The sequence below is a fragment of the Candoia aspera genome, chromosome 2 (genome assembly GCF_035149785.1).
Source record: "Candoia aspera isolate rCanAsp1 chromosome 2, rCanAsp1.hap2, whole genome shotgun sequence".
NCBI lineage: Eukaryota > Metazoa > Chordata > Lepidosauria > Squamata > Boidae > Candoia > Candoia aspera.
Window position 1 is genome coordinate 245,750,985 of NC_086154.1, and position 25,859 is coordinate 245,776,843.

At 39.5% G+C, this 25,859-nt stretch overlaps 1 protein-coding gene across 1 annotated transcript in view; it reads right to left on the reverse strand.

Annotated features, from left to right (window-relative positions):
- C7 (complement C7) overlaps positions 1-24,775 on the reverse strand; it is a 33,497-nt gene extending 8,722 nt beyond the window's left edge. The window contains exons 1-11 of the mRNA XM_063295714.1: positions 24,632-24,775; positions 24,286-24,341; positions 19,708-19,783; positions 18,090-18,231; positions 17,491-17,641; positions 13,194-13,332; positions 9,569-9,700; positions 6,293-6,536; positions 4,605-4,718; positions 3,597-3,763; positions 327-555 (exon numbers count right to left, since the gene is read on the reverse strand). Coding sequence (XP_063151784.1) covers positions 327-555; positions 3,597-3,763; positions 4,605-4,718; positions 6,293-6,536; positions 9,569-9,700; positions 13,194-13,332; positions 17,491-17,641; positions 18,090-18,231; positions 19,708-19,783; positions 24,286-24,341; positions 24,632-24,637 — 1,456 coding nt within the window. The 5' untranslated portion in view covers positions 24,638-24,775. The remainder of the gene's footprint in view (positions 1-326; positions 556-3,596; positions 3,764-4,604; positions 4,719-6,292; positions 6,537-9,568; positions 9,701-13,193; positions 13,333-17,490; positions 17,642-18,089; positions 18,232-19,707; positions 19,784-24,285; positions 24,342-24,631) is intronic.
- Positions 24,776-25,859: the final 1,084 nt, after the last annotated feature.

Sequence of the window (25,859 nt, forward strand, 5' to 3'; positions counted from 1 at the left end):
TCACCGTCATAACGGCGAATAGTCACTGTACGAGGTAGTCACTAAACGAGGACTACCTGTATATAGATTCATTCTTGTAAATGCAATTTATCTAAAAACTCATAAGATGCAGTAACTACATTCCCACAATCACTACTCTGCCTGGCTTTATCTTGGCTACAGTCAGAGAACAACTCTTTTCCTGTGTTTAACATAATCATACTGTTTCTGTAGCAGCTCTGAAGAAATATTCCAAATTACAGCAAGGAAGAGTGGAGAAGACTGAGTGTTACACAACGTGCAGCCTACATTAAATACCCGACTTCTAAAAGTGAAGAATTACTTGCCTGGCTGGTCTTGCACAAGAGCTCCCAGCTCACAAGCTGGTCCAAAGGTATATGGTTTGCAGAAACATATGCACTGAGTTCCTTCCGCAGCTGGCTGACCACCATTCTGACATGGTTTGCACCTGCAGGGGTCATTTTCACTCAAATAGTCTTCAATTGCTTGTTTCAGGTACAGTTTTTTGACTGAGGCACACGGTACTTCCTTCACCAACTCATAGAGTGGTGCCAGCTAAATAAAAGGTACACAGGTAAGAACTCCACTGTTTTGATTGGGTACATCTAGTATACATTAACCTGAATTCTAAGCTAAGTCTACAAACAATGATGATCACCCTCTGTAACACTTGATATTCACACTAAAATCAACAGGACTTAATTTATGTGGCAGATTATCGTATGCGAAAAGTTGGGAAAGCAATGAAATACCTACAGTGGAAGTTTGGATTATAGAATTAACTGAACGTGCAGAAATGGCAAAGCTGACCAGTTTGGTGAAAGAAAAAAACAAGAAAGAACTTTTTGAAAGACTGGAAACCTGTTATGGACTTTTTGTTGAAAGAAGAAAAGATTGAATTGATGGTTTTGGGATCCGGGGATTAAGAAGGGATGAAAAGGATGGGGAAAAATTAACATGACAATTACTTAATAGAAAGAAGGGCACAAGGCATAATTGTGTGTTTTCTCTGTTTTTAAAAATTTAATAATAATAAATTTTTAGGTAAAGGTAAGGTAAAGGTTTCCCTTGACATAAAGTCCAGTCGTGTCCGACTCTAGGGGACGGTGCTCATCTCCGTTTCTAAGCCGTTAGAGCCGGCATTGTCCATAGGATACTTCCGGGTCATGTGGCCAGCATGACTACACGGAACGCTGTTACCTTCCCGCCAAAGCGGTACCTATTGATCTACTCACATTTGCATGTTTTCAAACTGCTAGGTGAGCAGGAGCTGGGACTAGCAACGGGAGCTCACCCTGCCGCGCGGTTTCAAACTGCCGACCTTCCGATCAACAGCTCAGCGGTTTAACCCGCAGCGCCACTGCGTCCCTCGATCAATAAATTTTTACATTTATTAAATTTATCAAATTTATATGCTGCCTGACTTATTTCCCCTCTTTTTCTTTCTTTCTTTCTTTCTTTCTATTGTATAATTTTACTATATTGAAAAATTCTTAGGTAGATAGATAGGTACACACACATTTAATTTATGTGGCTACCACATTGCAAATTGGTTTCCTACCCCAAAACTTTAACAGTAACAGTAAATTTAACAGTCCCTTCCAAGCTTCCACAGTACTTTAAAAGCACTTCTATTATGTATATGTACATGCATGCCCACTTTTTCAGTGCAGGGGTGGGCTGGGGGGTACATTTCTAGGGTAGCCTACAAAAAAATCTCACGCCGATAAAACCAAAAGTTAAAAAAGAATATAGCAAAATAAAAGCCACAGTTAAAGTAATTCCGATGCAAATCAAACCTTTTAAGAATTGAAATTACATTTGCCTTGCAAGATACCATCTGTTTAACATTTCTGAATAATGAAAAACAGAATAAATGCTTTGCATAATATAATATAAAATAAAGTAAAACTACATTCAGGCAAATGCTTCAGGGGGAAAAAAACAGCATCATTTTGACACCAAAAAAATATAATCTGTAGAAGCGGGGGAAGGAAGAGGAGGGAAGGGTTACACTTATTTAGAGACTTATAATTAATCAGTAATCCATGATACTGCTTGCTGTATGGTGCTCAAGCATAACAGAATTTGCCACTGTGGGGTTCATAGCTGGCATGCATTTGAGACAGGTCTCCTAGCCATGCTCAATACATATCTATGTATGTTTTTGCAGTTTATATCTAACATTGCATAATTTCTGCTGGTAATGCCTAGGAGCTAAGAAAACAAAACACTTAGACTAAATAAAATATTTTAACTAATTTGCTGACAAATGCAAATGGTCACAAGCCTTTTGCTTTCATTTGGTTGTTCTTCTTCAATTTAGCAAAGTTAACAGCAAGCTGCTCTTACTGTCAACAGTAATTTTAAGGAACCAAAACAAATGTAGGAAAGCAAAGCAAACATTTTATTTTTATTTTAAGTAGGAAGGAATGAAATCAACTTAGAGCAGCTGACTGTTCCAAAACAGGGGGGGGGGGATATTCAAGAGGTGGCAATAGCTAGGTGGAGAGATTATGTGGGTCAGGAATTCACAACCCAGAGGCTGTAGAGCATCTGCAATTCCCATAAAAAGCAATTACATACCCCCATCAGGTTATTTGTTTCTTAAAACAAATGCTGAAATCTTGTGTGAGATTGTATGAAATCTAAGGGCCGAGATCCTGAAATCAAACAGTATGTGATAATCTTCCAAGATTTCAATCATCTTTTATATAACTCTTTGGGGAAAGATGCCTGGCCCTTTATACAAGATGGCACACAATATCACCTCCCAGGGTACCTGTAGATATATGGAATACATGGCTAACATATCTAGGCTGCAAAAATCTAAATAACTGCTAGATAGAGAGCCAGTTTGGTGTAGTGGTTAGGGCACCAGGCTAGAAACCAGGAGACCGTGAGTTCTAGGCCCACCTTAGGCACAAAGCCAGCTGGGTGGCCTTGGGCCAGTCACTCCCTCTCAGCCCTAGGAAGGAGGCCATGGCAAACCACTCCTGAAATCTTGCCAAGAAAACTGCACGGACTTGTCCAGGAAGTCTCTGAGAATCAGACACGATTGAATGGATTAAAAAAAAAAGTAGCAAACAGATACAGAACCTCCTAACTCTCTGCTGCCATCTAGGGGTCATCAGGATTTATGCAGCCAATATGGTAGCCTGAATGGAGTGATACTGAATGGAAGTATAAAAAAAATTCCATGGTCTCCTATGTATTTGGCAGTCATGTGTGAACAAAAATATGTGTATGTGTGTACACACAAATCCAAGCAAAGCATGATAAATGTATATACACACACACACATACAAAGCCAAGCTAAGCATGATAAATGAGTGTAGCCAGTGTATGCACATAAGCTCCAGTTATGTGACTCAAAATTCTGCACAAAAACATTAAATCATACATGAAAATAAAAGCCTGCATGTGAGCAAGTGGCCTAAGATAGTAGGGGCTGTCCAGTACATTGTGTCAATATGGAGTGGTGAAAAGTAGTAACTACAAGCATGATCCCATTAATTCCCTTCATATACCGAAATCCTTGGCTTTTGAGTATGCAAAAGGGTGCACTTAATCTAAGCAATCCATCGAAGTCTTACCTTTTGTTTAATAACTTTAGGATAAAGAGACACTGATTGAGCCCAGCGGGAATATCGTTCAGTATTTGCAACTGGATTGTTCACGTCTAAATAACTTAAACCAGCCACAGTTCCAGGATCTCCTCCCTCTACATAAGGGTCAGCTTTAATCTGATTGTTGTGGACTCCTGGAAGGACAGGCAGAGTGTAGCGTTTTAAAAGTTAAAAAACTTATGTTATCCAACAATCAGAAGGATTATGAGCCTGGACAATAGACATGGTAAATCATGAATGCTCCTAAGATGTTTCTATCTAATAAAAATACAAAGCTTTAAAGAACTATGTCCTTATTATAACCACAGACTTCCACTTTTTGGAGAAACCAGGGCTCTCTTAGGGAATGATGGACTGGAAGAAGCAGCAGTGGGCTGCTGTGACCTTTTAGCTGGGTAAGGTAAAGGTAAAGGTTTCCCTTGACATTAAGTCCAGTCGTGTCCGACTCTAGGGGGCGGTGCTCATCTCCGTTTCAAAGCTGAAGAGCCGGCATTTGTCCGTAGACACTTCCGTGGTCATGTGGCCAGCATGACTACACGGAACGCCGTTACCTGCCCGCCGAAGCGGTACCTATTAATCTACTCGCATTTGCATGTTTTCGAACTGCTAGGTTGGCAGGAGCTGGGACTAGCAACGGGAGCTCACCCCGTCACGCGGATTCGAACCACCGACCTTCCAATTGGCAAGCTCAGCAGCTCAGCGGTTTAACCCGCAGCGCCACCGCATCCCCTTTACCCTTTTAGCTGGGTACTTTGTAGACAAAATTATTCATATTAGCTCAGAGCATGTCCACCTAGGAAGAAATCCACAGTGTTCAAGCAAGCCAAAATGTCTTTTTCAATAATATATGAGCTTAGTACTTCTAGAATCATCCCATTATTCAAAGTCCTTTAACAAAACACTCAGTCCATCAACATGGAATGCTGACAGTGGCATCATCACTATCTCCCTAGGAATATACCTGCAGTCCCTTACCTGAAGACTGCTTCAACAGTTCATTGAGGTCTTCACATTCTACTTTCTTTTTCTTTACAATCAGAAAATTCCATCCAGAAGTAGTGCATTTATGCATATCTGTTATACTGAGGCCTAATGAAATAAACAGCCATTAGATAGGTTTGATTGTGCCATGATGGATCAGTGCAATCATTTCTAAGATCGATAAGCAGCTCTTGCAGGTTTATATGTCCTGCTACGTAAACAGGGCAAATATCCTTATTTTAGGAATTAAAAGTTTCTATTTTTCTGCCTAAACCCGAGCCCCCGTGACAACTCACCCATTTTTAAAATTTATCTTAATAACAAATAGAATTAATATAACTCATCAGTTCAGAAAAGCGACACAATCCATGGCTGGAAAAGGAAATATAATAAACCAAACAGTGCCATGAGCTTTAATAAGGACAAAAATATGGTTTTAAGAAATGCCTTAATATTCATAATGTTTACATTTGCTAAATGAAACTAGGAAGAAATTTCATACTGGAGACCACCCCAGAAATGGCCCTCTCTGCATAGACCATATACTTTGCTGGAGATTCACATTACATTATTTATAGCTGAAACAGATGATTCTACACAGAGAAGATTTAACCAATTGGAACGTCCATTTTAAACAAAACATTGCTTTAATTACAGTTAAGTCACATGACTCAGGGCCAAGCTAGATAGGAAGTTATTAATGCCTGGAGCCTATGCTTGGAGGTATACTTTTAAAATGGTTCTCTTTTCTCTTTTTACGAATAGCAGAAGCAATAAATCTAGCACAGGGCCATGATTTAGGCAAAAGGTTAAAAGTGAGTTTGCAATTCTTTGGATTTGGTTCTCAGAAGTGTTTTAGAGCACAAGGGGGGCATGAATGTAGCAACCTGCTGGCAAATCTTTAAAGCAACCATATCTTTTCCCAGGGTCATATTACAGCTGCAGGAAGCACCTGTAGAAACCTAAGAAAAGACACACCTGTTTTAAAGACTTGCAAGCAGATGCTACGTTCACAGCCCCATATGCTCCAAAGCACTTTTTAGAACAAAAACTGGAATGTTGCACAGCTCTAATGTACTGTATCTAAAGCTGTTCAAATTATCATTGCAGCTATTATTATTATTTCTTTTAATAAGGTTCTTTCCTATAACTATAATCTTTCCTATAAGTAAGGCACTGCTTACTTTCAAGAAAATGCACTTTGCAGTAGTGGAGCAAAAGCAAACTCACTCAGTTGTAGCAATGCTACAATTTTAAATATAGAATTGTGGGCACTCGGGGTATAGCTTTTAGTTTTCATCATAATTGGTCATTTTTCTCTGCCTACTTTGCTCTAATATGTTAGGAAGGTATAAACCACTGTAAAGCATGAATATTGATGGTGATGCAGAGCTGTGCAGTAGAAGTTAAAGACAGAGAGCTTCAGAACTATACTAATATGTGTGACCATCTACAAAATCTCTTCCCATCCATCCCGCCCCCCAAAAAACCCGTGAGGTCCAGGATGTAAAATGATCATGTTTCTCACCTGATTGACTTATAAAAATGGCAAGTCAGCAGGAACTGGGCCTGATTATGAATTGCTTCCCCAAACCAGTAAGAATCCAAAAACAGAGGCAAAAGTAGAAGGCGCTTCATTCATAATTCCTTACTGCTGGGAAACAAGTACTCTGAAACATTACCTTTTGCATTAACACTGTTTGTAGACACATGAAAAATGGCTTTGTAAGATCCTCCCAAAGATCCAGAATGCAGGAAATGTGTTCCATATCGTTCAATTAGTCGGTGATATGTGTTATATTCGTAGAAGAAGGGAAGGTTAGAAAGGTCTTTCCAGAAGGGCTCCGCAAGGTTTAAAAATGTTGGCTGATTATTGAGGAACTGAGCAACTTCCACTGAATTCTCAATAACCATAAGATAGTTACTCTAGGAAGAAAAGACATAAATCAGGCAGCTGTTTTCACAATCATACGGAGGGGATGGATAAGTGAGCTGGTATCCATTGCACGTGCCATAGTTGGGTGACCATTTAAACCTGCATTCTTCAAAATTCACCTGTCGGAGCCCTCTGCCCAGCAAGTGGTATTTGCAAATATACAGACAGGATTTTGCACATAGAACTTCAGAGTTTACAGGCAAATGTCTGCAATTGTCTTGGGTTAGTCATAAAGTACTTACCTCAGCTTATCACTGGTACAAAACGGTGCAGACCCTTCTCTGTCCTGGCATCTGAATTCCCTTTCCCTCTACCTGATCTATCAGTGGTTAATACCCAGAGCTCTTGCTCCTGGTTAGATGCCAATTATTGCCATATTGTATTTTGTTGTTAAAGCTGTACTATTCTGTTATTCGGTGTGGAGAGCTGACTCTCTAGAACAGTTTTGTAAAGGATGCTATAAATCAGGGGCCCATTTGTGGCCTCTGACTGTACCCCCAGCCCCCAGCAAATGACATGCTGTAGGTACAGCCTTGAGAGCCCCTGCTGAGCTTTCACTAAACACATAGTTGGCATGTTTTTTTCAAGTAATAATTTAATGCTCTGTAAGCTCAAAACTGCAGCTTTTCAGGCAAGGGCACCTATGGGGAGGGGTTTAAAAAGTCAATATGGTGGGTGTGATTGCTCAATTGAAGCCCCACCCATTTTACCTGTGGGCAACATGAGTACTGCACATTAAAAGAAGGTGGGGCTTTGATTTCACGCTCACACCTGTTGTCTTGACTTTCCTGTGGACACCCCTGATTTTGGTGTGTGGGGTTATGTGCCCCTACACATTTTGCTGAGGCGCCTCCCTCAATATGGCTCACAAACATTACAGGTAGTCTTCGTTTAGCGACCACAATTGGGGCCGGTAACTTGGTTGTTAAGTAAAGAGGTTGCTAAGTGAAACCACAACTGTGCTTATGATCTTACTTCAGGTTTCCTTTGCTATACAGACCGGCGAAGGTCATAAATGCAAGGATGGGTCATAAAGTTACTTTTTTATCACCACTGTAATTGCAAATGGTTGCTAAATGAGGACTACCTATACTAGCAAATTAATGATTGTCTAGCCTGCTAAGACACTAGTAAGTGGGGGTTATCTGCCTCTGATTAAGCAATGAATGAAACAATCTATCCTTCTCTGCTAGTCAACTTCCTTGTCTACATGAAACTTCTAGTCATCTGTGGTGACCAAGCAAGAAATTAAATATAAGGGACTCTAGAATCAAGAGGCAAAGACCAGGTCGAAATTCTCTTAGTAACTGAGATTGTTCTTCCTGTTTTTTTAACACATATCTTGAACTTAATGTTGGAGCCATTAATGACCTGATATTAGAGATTTGCAAGACATTTAGAGATAAACATTGCTTGTCTTCATGATGACATGAACACTATTTAGGATTGAGTATATACTGAGGTGTCTGGCATATTGGATTGCTTCTGATGTTTCATGGACAAATGGACAAGTTACTTGTAGTTGTATAGCCTACCACATGCTTTCTTGACTCAAGTGCATCTTGATTATTTGATCCAATGAACACATAATTTCTATATGGTATTTAAGGTATTGTTTGTATTTTTGTATTTCTGTTCTCTTAGAAAGTACTTTGAGGTTCACATAATGAGAATAGCTGACTAAGTGATAATTATAATAATGATGGTGATAGACCATAAACTACTTCTGCAATTAAAAATCAGTTTTTCAAAGCTTTTTGCCATGTAGCAGTGGCAGTGGTTTTGTTCATGTGTGCCTCTGTTCCAGATGCCTGGGTATAAAACAAACTTGGGTGCCTGAAAACAGCTGGATAGATTTTGGGACCCTGCCCTAGAATTTGTATAATTGGCCAGTTAGCTGACCTTAGCTAACCTCAGAAAGTTAAGGAAAGTCAGTTCTTGTTAAGATTTGAATGGGAAACATACTGTATAGGAAAATCAACTCTGTACTGTTGCCTAGATAATTCCACAGACATAGTCCTGAAGTCACCAAGAGCTGAACTTGTCTTAAGGATGACTTGACTTTATTAGAGTCATTGGAAGTTTCTATTGATGGAATAGGAGAGGATGACTCTCCTTTCTGCAGCTCCCCACCATTACTACAGCATCCTCAGAATCTGCTGCAGATCATCCCATTTCCAGAACGTATTTTGGATATGTGTTAGAAGATGAAGAAAAGAGAAGAATACAGGTAGTCCTCACTTAACGATCACAATTGGGACCAGAATTTAAGTTGCTAAGTGATGCAGTTGTTAAGCAAATCTAGACCCAATTTTACGACCATTTCTGAGGCAGTCATTAAGCGAATCATTAAGAAAATCACATTATTAAACAAACCATGTGATCGTTCAGCAAATGACGTGGTTCCCTATTGATTTTGCTTATCGGAAGCCAGCTGGGGAGGTTGAAAAGTCCCCCATTGGGGGAGAGAGGAGGTAATATAAATCTAATAAATAATAAATAATAAATAAAAAATGGCAATTATATGACTGCAAGACCCTGCAACCATCATAAATGCCTGATGGTTGCCAAGCACCTGAATCGCAATCACATGGCTGTGGGGATGGTGTGACAGTCGTAAGTGCAAGGAATGATCATAAGTAGTTTTTTTCAGCACTGTCGTAACTCCAGACAGTCCCTAAACAAACGGTCATTAAGTGAAGACTACCTGTACCCCATTGCATTCACTAGCAGGATGGTCAATTTCACATTAGGTACCTGATTAGTAGGAAAGTTGATTATCTCTTTTCTAAAGCCTCTCTTGAATGCAGAGTGGGCCATACTCTCAGCAAAATGGCAATAGTTCTTGGGCTAAAGATACTAACTGAACTTGGATTTTGTCACAAGAGCCAACTGACATTACATTTCTGATTGTATGGGTAATTTTGAAGATACTGTAAATCTCTAAAAGTCCCCGCTCCAGAGATAGGTCTGCTTCACTTTTCTATCACTTGGAGAAGGAAGAAAGCAACGCAACATGTACCTCTGAACTGCGCTGTTGATTTTGATTTAATTTGTACTGGTAATTATTTCCAGTTTCACGATGCTCTGTTTCTTTCATATAAGACCAGGTACTGTTATAAAATTCAGTGCTGAATTCATTCTCAATTTTCACCTATACAAAGAAAAAAAAAGTTATTTGATGAATAATTAAAAACAATACAGTTACATTCTGGCTCTTGGAATGGATAGATTGCCTTCACAATGCAGCTTTTGTCAAGATGGAATACTGTTGTCATATGTACTACAGGTGCTGGGACTAGAGCTCCTAGAATTCCCAGCAAGCTTGCCAAATAACCAAGAACCACACCATCTGGAAATGTTGGGAGCATCTGGAAATTACTGGATTGGAGTAAGACTGGATCAACCACAGTCAATGAATACAACATTCCCCCTAGGTTCTTTATAACTGCTGCCACATTGGGAACTCATATGTTGTTTAAAGGTAGTAACACAGGTGGTAAGATGTTGGGTTAAAGGAAGTATTTAGCCAATGAAATTAAGAAACAGTCATGGAAGAAAAAACTCCTATTCTTAGTAGTGGTTGTTAATAGCTGATGGTATGAAGAGGTTGGATTAGCACTTTATCATCCTGTAGACAGCAACTCTATGCAGCGCTAACACAACATCTCTGATGTCATCTTTTGCTAGCCAAGTAAGGATGTGAAGTCACTTCTACTTGGCTGTTGCAAGGAATGGGTGAGAATGATAATCTTATTTAGAAGGAACTGATTGCTCCCAATTGTTCCAGCTGACCACTATATTTTAATGCCTACATCTGTAGACAGTAGCTATGTGTTTGATGAAAGTAACTGATAACAATCGAAGATAATATTTGTAGCTCAGGGTTGAACTGTGGAGTCCTTGGTGCTCTCTGAGCCTTGTTGAAGATGTTGCCTAGTCTGGCAATGAAATGTCTGCAAGAAGACAACAAGGCTCAGAGAGCACCAAGGACTCCACAGAAAGTAACTGAATATGCACAGAAGCCCACATAAGGGCTTTGTGCTAAAGATGTGGAGTTAGCAAAAGTCAGGTAGGGACATGCATGACCCACTTCCTTTTTCACAAGATCTATAATACCTGTGCAACATGTCTTTCTGTTGACTACTCTAAAGAACTTCTAAACTTGCTTGCATCTTTTGTAACTACACATACCTTTACAGAAAGCATGAGTGTATCAGATGAAAAATGCATATTTTGCAAACTGGGGATGTGCTGGAAACTGTAATTGCCCAAAAGCTGGATATTGCAGTTTGGATAGGAATTGTGACCATTGGTCAATCTTTATTTCTTCAAGGCACATGGCAATGAGATCTCTGAAACTGATACTGCATGAACTCCACATTTTGCTTGTTGTGGGGTAATATATCAGGATCCCCCCCCCAAAATGTCTCTCTCTCTCTCTCTCTCTCTCAGATTATCCCTCCTTATGGGATAAAACACAATATCTACCTTCAGAACTAGGTCACTGAATGGGAATTTTTCTTCATAAATAACAGGATATTCCAATAAAGTCTCCACATTTTAGCACACAACTTGGTAATTTCAGATGATACATCACCATCCAGCTTCTTAATCAGTTGAGGTGCAGCAAAACCTATCGATCTTGGGATGACTTCTAAAAGTCTTCTTTGGAGATCTCAATGGACAGTACCTCATCTTCCTTCTCAAGTATGACTAATGGTTTAATAATCCTAAGAAAGGTACTAAATGACAAGACAATACCATACATTTCCCCACCACTTTGTTCCTTCTAAAGAGAATTCGGAACTCCATTGTGTTTGCCGGTCATTACCGAGACACTGAAAGCCACACCGTTTTTAGACTGAATCCTGAATCAGAGATATTTTTCAATGGCCTTTGGAATATTTTCAGCATCTGCATAGTTTACTATGGGCATGTCCAGAAAGTGAATCCAAACTGAATCTTGAGAATCTGACAAGTATTGGGAGGAACTTGTTATCCTTATCAGAAGAATGAACTGTATGGAAAGTTTTTTTTTAATCACCAGAACTTGTGATCATTCCTTTTAGATACTTCTCATGCTCTCTTTTCTGATATAATGAGTAAGACAACTGGGTTTTATGCATTTGTATGCATATTCCTTAATTATTTCACTATCTGGAAACATTCTGCCCATCAGTTCTTTGAAGCCATCATTCATAACAAATCACATTTTCCCCCCAAATTGTACAAATTGTAAAATCTTTCGGAAAATTAATACTCTGTTTACTACTGGGTTAGAGACTGGAGCAAGAATAAGTCAGCACTTGGGAAGATTTGAAACAATTTTAACCCTCTGCATTTGTTTGAAAGTACCTCTGTGCCACTTTACATCATGCATTCCATTATGGCATATCAAAACAGTGTTTTGGATAAGAAAGCTGCTAATTAAATTTTAAATTGACGTTATAAATAGACAAACCAAACTGTAATGAATGCTTTTTCCCTCCATCATTTTAATAAAAGAATGGCTTCAAGTGACTATCAGATCCTCCTGTAAGCAAGCAAGTTTCATAAAACAATCAGCATTTATCCTGGGCTAACCTATACTATCCTGTGCCTTCTAGTCACTTAAGGCTGTGAAATTTCTCTTACACGCTGGGGACTCACATTCCTTCTCTCTCCTGCCTTTACTCTAAGGCAGTGTTTCTCAACCTTGGCAACTTTAAGATGTGTGGATTTCAATCCCAGAATTCCCCAGCCAGCCATGAATTCTGGGAGTTGAAGTCCACATATCTTAAAGTTGCCAAAGTTGAGAAACACTGCCCTAAGGGTTCCACAGTGACCATGCGACAAGGGGGCCCTGCAGCTTTGCCATGGATGGAGAAAAGGATCTGCATTCTTGGACATGCAACTGCACTTTGCTTCCCTGATGCAACCTCTAAAACATATGACTACTCTCCTTTGTCAGGATGAGGAGGGAAAGTCAGAAGAGTAATTTGGATTAGAGATGGAGTCACAGAAATAGACATGCACGTAGCTACCAACTATGCAAATGACACCAAGGATTAACCAGTATGGAGGTCTGAAAAATGAGGCAGCTTCAGCTAACTCAGGCTTGGGCCCCAGTTGGGAACTATTTAGTGCCATTTTGAAACTGTTGAATCCAATAAATATTTGTCCTCTCCTATGAGCGGGACGTGCTCCTCCAAATCTAATTTTCTTCAAAAGAGGCCTGAAATTATATTAGCTAGTTAAAGGGCTTACACTAATACCTAAATTTCCCACTAGCTGTATTTGGTGGGTGTGTCCAAGAGAGAGTTTCACCTGTGGGACATTTTAGTCATCCTTGGAGGCACTTTGTTGTGGGCCCTCGCCAAATAAAGTTAGGTGGGTGGCTACAAAGAAGAATATCTTCTCAGCTGTGATCCCTACTAGCAGACTGTGTTCTCTGAAGACATAACCTTTGAGCAGTAGGCTACAAGATTCCCCTTTTCCAAAGCATTTTTATAGTTAGCTTTGATGTCAAACTTTATAGTGGCTTCTATACTTGGTTATTTTTCACCTTGTTTCCTGTGTAATTCAATAATTTATTTGACTGTTTTTTAAAGTCTGGTCATGGATAGATTAGAAACATGCTAAATAGTAAAAAAAGGTAATCAGACCTCAAATGTATGAGCAAGGACATTTTCACTCAGACGATAATATTGTCTCCGGTCACCACTGAAGACTTTCCGACACTGGCCACCAAAACTCTTAGTGTCAATGACCTCACCTCTGCTTTCACCAGTAAGGGCATTAAAGCTGCAAGCAAATAAAGTTATAATATTACTATAAACACAGGATCTAGAAAGTCATCTGTGGAACTAAACATTGGTACATCTACAGAGTATAATCACAATTAAATTGTGGATGGAACAGGAAAGCCTACAATGAATTTCTGTAAGCCACAAAGCTGATAGTGTATAACAGCATAAAGAGGAACAGAATTGTTCTCTGTATCTTATAATATGAAAATATTTAAATCTCTGTGGCAACTGCCTTTGATAAGCTACATTTTAATCCCAAATTAATGCAACCATGGCCAATCTCCTCTCATCGTTTTATTCACTTGAAAGTGAAGCCATTCACAAGGCCACAGCAAGGCATAAAGCCTATAATTTATATGCTTTGAAATATTATTTCCACATTATTGCTTGGCATGATGTATGAACCCGGCAAAGGGGACAGTACAAAATAAGAGGCCCAAGCATTTCAGATGAGGTATTTATTTTCAACCACAAATAAAACCGTTCTGAGTGGACCCATGGTGACTTGCTTGAAGAAGCAGCACTGATTTCTTCCTTCTTCACCCATGCTTCAGGTATAGGACCTATAATAGCCTTCCCCAATCTAGCTGCCATCCAGATATATGAACCAGCTCCCAAAATTCCATTGTGGAGAATTCTGAGAGTCGAAATCATGCATCTGGAGGACACCCAAGTTGAGCAAGATTGGCCTATAAAAATCTACACTGCCCCATAATGCCAAAAGTATGGGCGGGTCTGGCTGCTCAATTTGCGCAATTTGCTGAGTGAATTGAACAATTATTGAGCTATTTCCCTGCTGCACTTACATATCTGGGCATTCCCCTGCCTGCCTAGATCTTCCTTTGTCTTCAAGTCAGCAACTGTGGCTCAACTCAGACAAAAGTGTTCTCCTGTCCTTCTATAAATAAAAGATTAGAGTAACCAGCTAAAATATTTTGCTAAAATAAAATGATCTGTTAAGGAATCCTTAACCCGATAGCCTGACATAACATGAAAACCTGATTTTAGTCCCTCAACTAAAGTGGCACAGCATGAGGAGATGTTATGATCTAATTGTTCAGAAATTCCAACTTGGGAAAACAATATCTATCCTAGGAAAGAAATATGGAATGGGATTCCTTTTTAGCCACAGTGGTAACAAAGCAGCTAATGTAGATTATTATATACCATCCTATACTGTACATATTGGACAGAGATGTGCAAATTTATAGTACACAAAAAGAACTGATGCTCTGAGTATGGAACCTGGCTTGAATTGTACCTCAGAGAGATTCTGCAGGCTTAGGCAAAATGATATGCTTTGATCTCAGTCATTAGCATGCTACCCCTTTGCAACACAGGAAAAAATATATTATTTATTTTATTTAACTTAGGTGCTGCTCGACTCCAATTGACTCTGGGTGGCTCACAACATAAAAACAAAACAAGAGAGCCAGTTTGGACTAGTGGTTAAGGCAACAGACTAGAAACCAGGAGACTATGAGTTCTAGTCCCGCCTGAGGCATGAAGGCCGGCTGGGTGACCTTGGGCCAGTCATTCTCTCTCAGCCCAACCCACCTCACAGGGTTGCTGTTGTGGGGAAAATAGGAGGAGGAAGGAGTGTTAGGTATGTTCACCACCCTGAGCTTTTTGTAAAAATAGTAAAGGCGGGATATAAAGTAAAAAAAAACAAAAAAAATTACCATCCAGAAAGCATGTAACAGTAACAAGATTGCAAATCTGGCCAACGACACATGTCAAACACCAAAAAGGGGCTTCAATCATCCTACCCCAATGCCTGGGAAAACAGCCAGGTTTTTGAAACCCTTCAGAATGCCATCTGGGTGGGAGCCACCCAGATCTTAGGTAGAACCTCATCCCAGCGGGAAGATGCTGAGACAGAAAAAGCACATGTCTGGGGTGTCAATAACTGGTACTGCTTAATCAAAGAAACCCAGAGCACATTAGCCTGTCAGATCAAACTGGCTGGGCTGATACTACAAGAGATGAGCTGTCATAGGTCATAATAAGCAAATGGAGCAATTGGAAGCAAATTGGCAACCAGTGCAGCTTGTGAAGCAGAGGTCTTACATGGGCATACAGAGGCATGCCCATTATTGCCTGCACTGCTGCAATCATATCTGCAGACCCTTCGCATCCTGGACATAAACTGTTTCAACTTCTACCATCAGGACGGCGCTACGGAGTACCATATGTCAAAACATCTAGACATTGAAACAGTTTTTTCCCTTGTGCCATTGCTCTGTTGAACCCCTAATTAATGTAGCATGATATAATGATTGATAATGTATGGCAAGACATGACTGCTAAGATGTGACCAGTAATGATCTGTTAAATGTGAACATATGTTAGACAATAGATGCCATATATTGTCCCTTAATTCTCCCTTGTGTGTGTTAGTTAATAGCCGTAGTATTATTTTCCTTCATTTTTTCTTTCTTGATTGTATAGTTTTACTAAATAACATTATTACTTACTATTGTTTATTTTTTGATGTTATGTAAATATATTGAGAGCTCTTGCACCGAAGTCAAATTCCTTGTATGTCTAATCATACTTGGCCAATAAAGTGTTCTGTTCTGTTCTGTTCTATCAGTTGAAGCTTTCAAGTGGTCTTCAAGGGCAGCCCCATGTACAGTATGTTGCAGTAATTGAGCCACAAGGTGACTAGGGTCTATCTGAAGAGCATCCTGATTTAGGAAAGGATACAAGTGGTGCATCAGAAGAAGCTCTAAAAAGGCCTTCCAGGCCACAGCTGCTACCTTACTGAGCAGGAGCTGTGAGTTCAGGAAGATCCCCAGATTGCACACCATTCTTTAATGCAACTCCACCCAAGTTTAAAGATGGTATATCTCCAGATCTAGGTGGCCCTCCTGACAACCACAGCCACTTTGTCTTGGTAGCGGTTTCTTATAGAAGTTGCATAGGAAGGGAGAAAGTGTTAAGCCTTGTGGCACTGCACAAAGGAGGGGCCTAGGGAGCGACCTCTCTCCCCCAACCAACATCAACTGAAACTGTTCCTGGAGGAAGGAGAACCACTGCAAAATGGTGCTTTCTGTTCCTAACCACCGGAAGGATGCCATGATTGACGATATCGAAAGTCACTGAAAGATCAAGGAGTACAAGAATAGATGCACTCCCTCCATCCCAGTTCAGCCACATGTCCTCTACAAGGCTGTCTCTGTACTAAATCCTGACCTGAAACCCAACTGAAATGTGTCTAGATAATCCTCTTCCTCCAGGGTTCTCATTAACTGAAGACCGACCACCTTCTCAACAACCTTCCCTAAAAAGAGACAGGATGACCATTTTCTAAAATTGTTGGGTCCAAGAATAGCCTCTTGAGGAGAGGGTAAACCACCGCCTCCTTCAAAGCTGGAGATAACCAACAGCTGCCTCAAAGAGGCCAATACCACAGCATGGACCCAACCACAAGTCATCTCCCTGGCCGCTTTCATGACCCAGAAGAGGGCCCGGTCCAATAAACAGGTAACTGAACTGAGAGCACAGACAGCCCTGTCCACCTCCTCAGGAGTCACCAGTTTGAACTCATCCCAGTTCACACACAAGACTGGGTCCCTGGTACCTTGGCCAGACCTGCCCAGTCAGAGTCCAAGTCAGAGCAGATCTGAGTGACTTTCTCTGCCAGTGTAGATGGTTGTGGGTCTCCTCCTTGTCCAGTAGGGACCAGGTCACCCTAAATTGGTCTGCTGAATGGCTATCAGTAGATGCAATAAGGGCAGAGGACTACTGACATTTTGCTGCCCTTATTTCCACAAGGTAATCCCTAATATGGGCTCTTATTCATGTTCAATTAGACTTGATCCGAGTCTTCCTTCAACAGTGCTCCAGGTGTCTCTTCTGGTGCTTCATCTCCTGGAGCTCCTTGCTAAAGCAAGGGGCACCCCAGGATCAGTGTAGAGGGAGAGGCCACAAAGGGCCTATGTGGTCCAAAGCCCCAGCCACCTGCCCATTCCAGATATTAGCCTATTTCCCAAATAAGTATTAGCTCTAAGAATTAAGGTGGTCATTATTACTTGTATTAATTAATATAGCAATTAATCATTAAACATGCTGCCCAGATTTCCACAGCAAGGGATTGATAAGTAAAAACTAGAACGTTTTCATTCAGAAGAACTACAAAGCAAATTACCCTGTTCCTGTAAGTTCTACATTAGGAGGTGTCCTTAGTGGGGGCTTCTCGTCACATATTTTCTTGACTTCTTCACATCTGTCTTCATCGGAACCATCTTCCAGGCAGTCTTGATCTCCATTGCACACCAAAGATTTGCTAATGCATTGTCCTATTGCCATAAAGATAGACCATATTGATAGGGAAGACACTCTTGGGCAAAACCAGAAATGCTGGACAAATTGACCTCTTTGACAACATCTGAACAACTTTTCCTAATCTCGTAGCCTTCAGTTCTGTTAGGACTACAATTACTAAAATTCACAGCCAGTACTGAGAAAGGAAACCAAAGAATAAATGATTACATTTCACTGTGGAGTAGCTGTAGATACCAGAGGAATAGCTGTAGATACTGGACTCATAAAACCACAGTGTTGTTTGACATCTTGTTCCAGTATTTTGGCACTGGGTCTTATCCAATGGTCCCTTCATCACAATCTCACAAACAAACCTGAAAAGTAATTTTGTCATATAATTCTCTCTACCACCTCCCAAGCCATTCCAATTTGCTTTTACTACAGAGCAATCAGCAGGTCACTTAGTTTCTTGAAGTTGTATACCTGAAGAACATCTGAAACGGTCACCACATCCTTCTTCTGTTGGGCAACCTCTTGTGGGAACACATGAACGAGTTTCAAATGAATTTCCTGAACATGGATTTCCTGCAAACTGTCCATAAACTGCTATAGTCCGCCTGCGAATCTAAACCAAAAAACCAGTATTTTAGGACTGAGAAGGAGTCTTTTTCCTGTGAGAAACATATTCTCTTGGGAGTAATTCATCGGGACACATGCTGATGGTTGGTGAGTTCTGAGACAAAAGCAGTTTCCTTATCCCTTATTTCTTTCTTCCTCATTCTAATTCTTTCTGAACATTTTCTTCCTCCTATTCCTCCCCATGGGTTGCCAGAAGGCAAGATACCCAAGTTGTTTCAACATAAATGTGCTAATTTTTAGCATTTCAAAGAATCTGTGGCATCCTTTGATTAACTAAGAAAGGCCACAGACTTACATTTGCTCACATATCTATTGCTGAGGGAAACTGCTGGAGATTTCAGGGGCTGTTCGGAATTTTGGAATTCCTTCCTTCCTTCCTTCCTTCCTTCCTTCCTTCCTTCCTTCCTTCCTTCCTTCCTTCCTTCCTTCCTTCCTTCCTTCCTTCCTTCCATGTTGTTTGTATACTGTTGCTGGTAAATCTAGGGGGAAAAAGCTTGCTTGCCCCTATTTTGTATGTGGTATATATATGTGTAAGATTACACACCTGTCCAAATTAGGGTCCTGTCTCATGTTGAGAATTCAAGTCAGAATAATAACAACTAAACCAGCCTTCTACAGCCTGGCATCCTGATGGGTTGGATTTGCAATTATGGCATTCCCAACCAGCATGGTGCTTGGTTGAACAAAATTGCCCTAGACAAGGAATCTGATTTTGTATGTTAGCTTTGTCTACAAGATAATGCCCAGAGCAACGAGCAGTGGAATACCTCGATTTCTGCACCTCCAGCTTGCTCCTGTAAGTACCTATCCAGAAAGCATTATTTTAAAATCCTGACATTGGGGAGAAGAGACAGAAGATGCAAAAGAAGAAAGAGGATAATGAAATAAGTAGAAAGAATACAACATACCAGAAAATTCAGGAAAAGTCTACAGTATATGCATTGTATCAATAATCAATTGAAAAGATAAATGGTTTACTCATAAGGTACAATGGATACAGTGTTGGACTTGGGACAACACGAAGAAGCCATCTGGACAACTCTCTAATTTATGACTTCTGGTTATTCCTATGAAAAGTACTATACTTATATTGTTGCAATTAATGAAGATGCACTTATTACCAGCACTTATTGTTTGTCAAAAGGGAATATTAAAAAAGAAATGTAAGTGCATGGAGGATAGAGCTGTAAGCAAATAAACTTTTTTACATTGCATACTATCATATGGCATTTCAACCTTAGCTTCCAATTTTTTGGCTTTCTGGATAGTACACAATATGATAGTTTTAACACTAGTCTTAAACTGGCAGGTTTGCTAAACAATCTTTTATACGCGTACCATTAAGGCCCTGTTTAGCGTCTCCAGTATGTAATCTTTAACAGTCCAGAAAGATTAATCAGCTCATGATTTTGGAGAAAGAACCAATCCATTAGGTATGCAGAAAATGTTTATAATATTGTACCTGAGTTTTAGTACAGCCATCACACTCTGACCAAGGACCATATGGATTCCATCTGCAATGGACTGGAGAAATGCTACTGGATGTTATATGGAAAAAGAAAAATATTATCAGTTATTGCAGCATTGAGAAGAGATCTACCACAACAACAGAGTGTAAGTTTTTCATTGAAAAGGTTCTGCTTCGATCCTGGTCTGCAAGAACCTCCTGTTTGAAAAACTAAAAAGTTGCTGCTGGTTGGTCTTAACACTAACTATTTCTAGCCTTAACTTGGGATTTAACTACAATTTTTTAGATATTTCCAATGTATCTATATAAGATCTGCAAGTCTGAAGAAGGCCAGTCAAATAAATATGGGGACAATGCTATAGAATTATTCCTGCTAATCTGGTATAAATATAAAACAATATTTCCATGACTTTTAGAGAGCATTGAAATTTCATATGAAGACATAACACTTGGCAGTGAGTGCATCGGTTTACACCCCCTGCCTCCACCTGTGAACAAGTCCTGTTAATAAGTGGTCCATAGTTTGGGTAGCCAAACTTAGCATGGTGTACAAGGGACAGACTCTGGGTTCATCCATTCAGAAGAAACCAGTGAATGAAGAAATACTCACCTTAAGTTTATTAAAGCATTTGTTATTTGAGTCAAATAATGAGCAATGGAAAGACAAATGCAAAAGATCTTGCTTAAGATTATGTCCTATCTTAGAGCGAAGAACCACACTGAGACGATAGCTTGAGTCTCTAGTGTTTATTGAATGCTCTAGTAGATAGAAAATCCTGCCAAACTGAAAGGCCGTGGGAAACCTTCACAGATAAACCCAAGAATCAAGGTGGGTCTGCTCTGAGTTTCTTTGAAGGAAAATTCAAAGCCTCTAAACCACGCATGCATTTTCCCCATGCATAGGGGCCCCCTCCTGCTCACCATCAGTACTCATGACAGATTAAATCAGAAATGAAGAAATTTGACAACAAACTAACTTCAAAATGTTGTAACAATAGCATTAAAAATGGAAATATAAATGGGCAAGACACATTGTACGTTTACCTGACAATAGACAGACACAAAACATGACATGGTGATGGCCATATAATTATACATGCTCACTTGGATTATTTCCTACAAGATGGAGAGATGCACTACAAAAAGGTCTCAGTCCCACAGTGAAAGACTGAATGAAATATTACTATCTGTTGAATCTATTCGGCAATTAACATGTTCGGCAGATGCAGAATCTTGACTCTCCTGATAAGAACATGGCAGATTTAAAGGTATAGTTAAAGTATCTTGTGAGAAATAATAATAATAATAATCTCAAAAATGCTGATAAGCAATAAGCCAAATCATCATCATCATCATCATCACCACCACCGTCATCATCGGAGGCTTATATGTAACGTCAATCTAGCAAGTTTCTAAATTGAAGGTCTGTTGAAAGAGAATGAAGATATCCAAGATGAATCATCCTATTTACAGGGTTATTTTCATAGGAACAATCTTCATTTTCTGAATATTCCCCATAATGCAGGATTGGATCAGTGTTTGGGACAACAAGCGGAAAAAGTCAGGGTGAATTTTTTTTTCACTATAGCCAAAATGTAATTTGGAGATAGCAAACGTGTATCATTTAGGCTTCCACTCTCATTTACCATACAGACTTAGTCTGGTAGTAGTTCAGTTCCGTAAAATAATTAGTTATTTTAACATCTTGCTGTAGCCTAAACAGTTTGAGTCTGAATTGGAAACACACACACACACACACACACACACACAGATATCATTTTTTTTTCTGATTTGCCCCCTCAAATTGTTTAGAAATATAAATGGTATAATGAGGCATTGAACTAAACAGCATGAAACATTTTTTCTTTATCTGGATATTTTTTTCTGTTCCAGATGAAAACATTCCTTGGCAAGAATATCTCACATTATGTCTGTCTGTCTGTCTGTCTGTCTGTCTGTCTGTCTGTTTGTCTATCTATCTGTCTGTCTGTCTGTCTGTCTGTCTATCTATCTATCTATCTATCTATCTATCTATCTATCTATCTATCTATCTATCTGAATATATGACTGTGTGTGTGTGTGTGTATACAGTATAATATATACATACACACATACATATACATCCATAGTCATATATATTTCTTTTTCTTTTTAAATTTAAAAAATATTTCCATTTACTCAGTTGATAGCTTTATTTATGGTCCCAGACTAAATAATCTATATTTATTTCCTCTTATTTGCTTGTTTACTTTATTTCATATTAAATTTGTATACAACTGAATATGCCAGGGATTCCCAACACTTTACCAAAAAAGGCAGTAAAACATCCAAAAAAGATCATATTTGAAAATGTAGATTATGTTAGTATTGCTGATGATTCACATTTTAGACCCAGGGGATTATTCTTAATATTACTCTAGGTAAATAAAATTGGATCATACACTTTCAAAATGGAGATGCCATAATATATCTATTTTAATATGTGTAGAAGTTTACTTATGGGTGTGCTTATTTTCTTTTTCTTTTTTAGTTTCTTTCCTTGTTTATAGTTTTTACACATACTATTTTGCATTTTGTGGAAATAAATTGTTTTCTTTTTTTCTAGTTATTTGGCTATTCAAATAAATTACTTCTGAAGACAATAGTAATTCAGTTCCAAAGAAATGGCCTGAAGCAGGCATCCCTTTCTGCAGCTGTTTAAAGCAAACATATTCCCCCCACCCAGGAATGTGCAGCAATTGCCAGGAAGGATGCAGCTGCTTTAAAGAGTTGCAGCCATAAGCTGTGCTTGTATTCCTGAATTCTGCAAAGAATCTCTTTGGAATTGAATCTGAAGCCCTGAACAACCCTAGGAGCCAAAGTCGTATATCAGACAGAGGTGTGGAAGAGGCTAGTAGTTGCTGCAACTAGGAGACAAATTCCAACATTGGGGTCAGAACATGCTACTTCATAAATAAGCGTCACTGAATTAAGTAGGCTTGAAGAACAGAGCAGATTGGTACAGGCGTTCCATGATCAGATATCCTGATTTACAGTATATTTTTCAAATTACATCCACAATGTTTGGGCAGAGGGTGGGTTTTGATTCAGGAAACTGGATGATTGTGAAAGGCTAATCATCTTGTTCCTAGAGCATTGCTACTCCCAATCAGAAAATGCCTCTAGGCAGCCTGCTCCTAATGATATCCATCCAAAGTCTTCTGAAGCTTTTCTGTTCCTTCTCTCCATCATCATCATTTTATCTGTACATTGCTTAATGGATTTTGTACAATAAGGAAAGAATAGTGGGGAAATATAGGCAGGTTATAAGCAGAATATAACAATGATTTCCCCTCCATAAATTTTGTGAATGAGAGTGGAATTGTATGGAAGCATTCAGATCTCCAACACAGCTTGCTCATGTTTACATATTTTGGTCCTTGAAGCTATCTTCTCCAACTTGGTGTCCTTCTGAAGTATTGTAACTACAACTCAGAATTCTCACCATCATGCCAGAAACTATTATGGCAGGGAATTCTGAGAGTTTCAGCCGCAATACAATAAAGAATATTTCTTTATTTCTGGATATGCTGCTCTAGTGCTAAAAATTGTAGCCAATTTTTCAGCACCAGAAACCACATGGGGAATGGCAGTCTTAATAATTTCACAGTGAAAAAAAAAAAGTGAAAGGTCCCCTGTGCAAGCACCGAGTCATGTCTGACCCTTTGGGGGGACACCGCTTATGCGATGTTTTCTTGGCAGACTATAGTGGGGTGGTTTGCCATTGCCTTCCCCAGTCATCACCTTTCCCAGTAAGCTGGGTACTCATTTTACCGACCTCGGAAGGATGGAAGTAATAATTTCACAACATTATGCAAATAAGTGAGAAAGGACTGTTAAAGCATTTTGTATGCTTCAGATCCCCCACAAGTATTCAACATCTTAACATGGGAATTGTAGATAGAGTAGCTACTCTGGAAAAACTCCTACACACTTTTAACATGCAAGTTGTTCCCCCTACCCCCTAGCTAGAACAGAATAAAATGGCAATCCAGAAAAAATCTCATAAATCTTCAACCCATCCTGTAAATTGAACAGTCTAGCTTCTCCTGTTCTTGAAAAGTGGGGAAATCTCTCTCTTCTAGCTGTGAATTAAGGCAGTAAGTGCTGCTGGCAGACATGGAGCCAACATTAAGTATTTAGCAATGCTCAGTTCCCACCAGGAATCAGTATAGTGTAGCCTTTTGAGTGCTGGGGGACCGTAGTTTCCAGGTCCAAATTCATTATGAAGTTTACTGGAAAACTTTGGACAAAGCACCATCTTTCAGCTGAACCCAGCTCACAGTTTTGTTCTGAAGATAAAATGAGAAAACTATGCACATTTCCTTTGGCTGGAGTGGGAGGAAGGTGGTGGAAGAAGAAAATCCCCTGGCAAAACAAAACGGAGCATTCTGGAAAAAGGTATGGCTAGCTTGAACCTGGGAATAGGAGCACACCTCTTAGAGTTGAGAATATGATGAAGCATCTTCTGCAGGTCCCATTTTTGCTGATTAAGCCACATTCAGATTGATTTTTAATACAAATTCCACTTACCTTGAAAAAACAGGAAAGCAGCTTGTAATTTCTAACAGAATCAAAATGGTTAGAACCTAAAAAGAGGGAAAACGAAGAAGAAATTACTAAAGGTATTTGAACTTTTTTTTTTACAAAAATCTGATTTTCCAACACGTTAATGAAGAAAAGCTTTGCTGAAGGATGCTCTGCTAACAATCCTAGTGGCTTAACAAAAAGATATATGTTCCAGTTATTGCTATCCATTCTCCCCCACCCCACCTCACCCCATGTTTCTGGTGTTCTGACCCCATATTATGCTTTTCTGCTTAAAGAACAAAGTCTGTTCTTTATAGATCTGTAGAAATTGACTCAATGACTCTCTTACCTTCATGGTTAGAGGAAGCCCTGCCAACACAGCAACTAGGAAAGGAAAAACCTTCCTTTGGGGCAAGACGGCAGTTCAGAACTAGGCGGATCACTTGTCAGTCCATCTGTCTGAAAACTGATTCCGTGACCAGTTGCTTTGACTTTTCTTGCACAAGATGGGCATTAAGCAACACTATGGAATGTTAACACTAACTCATAATCTCTGGGGACTCCAACAGCTGGTTCTCAAGCTGTTCTCAAGTTTCTGAAAGTATACAAATCTAGATTAAAAATTGGTCTAAATTTTCTGCTTTAATTCTCCAAATCTCTTTGATACTGTTTATGAGATGTGGTCAGAATTGTTATTTTTGATGTATGGTATTATGTGCTGAATCCTTAGCTCCAGTCTCAAGAAACTCTGAAGTTTTAGATTCTTGATAAAAAGGAAAGTCGCTTATTACTTTAATTTTTCAAAAAGCTGTATTGGTTCATGAGAAAAAGAAAAATCAGAATCCTTCCTTCAGAAGGAAGGCCATCAAGGGAAAGCCACTTTCCACTTTTCTGAAAGTAGAGCTATTTCTCAGACTTCAACTGTGGCTTTGTCCACAGGAAAATCTATTGCAGTCAGTAAAAGAATGGAGAGGGGAATCTTCTGGGGTTTTAATGCTAGCCAAGAGTTTTGCCTTTTTCTTGATATGTAAAGAATTCATTTGGTGGTGTTATTAGTATCAGTTAGGGAGGATTAATTAAAAGTAGGTGTGGTTCTACCCATCTTAAAAGAGTTGGTCATCCAGCCACTTCTAAAGAAACTTTTCTAGGATATATAATAATACATAAACAAGCCAATATATCTTAAAGTAAGGCTTGTGACCAATAGCTTTTCTGCAGAAAAGCTCTTGAGTAGATCATGATAGTATTATTATAGAAAGACCTGGACCAAATGATGCTTGGATCAGAAATGATCCACCATCAGGCTATTCTGATTATAACCTGCTTTTAGAAAGAGACAGGAAGAAGGCACTAAGCACCTGATCCACAGAAGCAGGGGTCTACCACACTAGACAGGACCCGAGGTCCAGACTGTGCAGAGAGGTCTCAGAGACAGTCCAACACACAGTGGCAGGGTGTAAGATGCAGGCAGGAACAGCATACACTGAATGGCATTGTGTACAGGAACATCTGCGCAGTGTATGGGCTAGACCCTCCCAAGTCCAGATGGGAGATTCCACAGAAGGTTGTGGAGAATG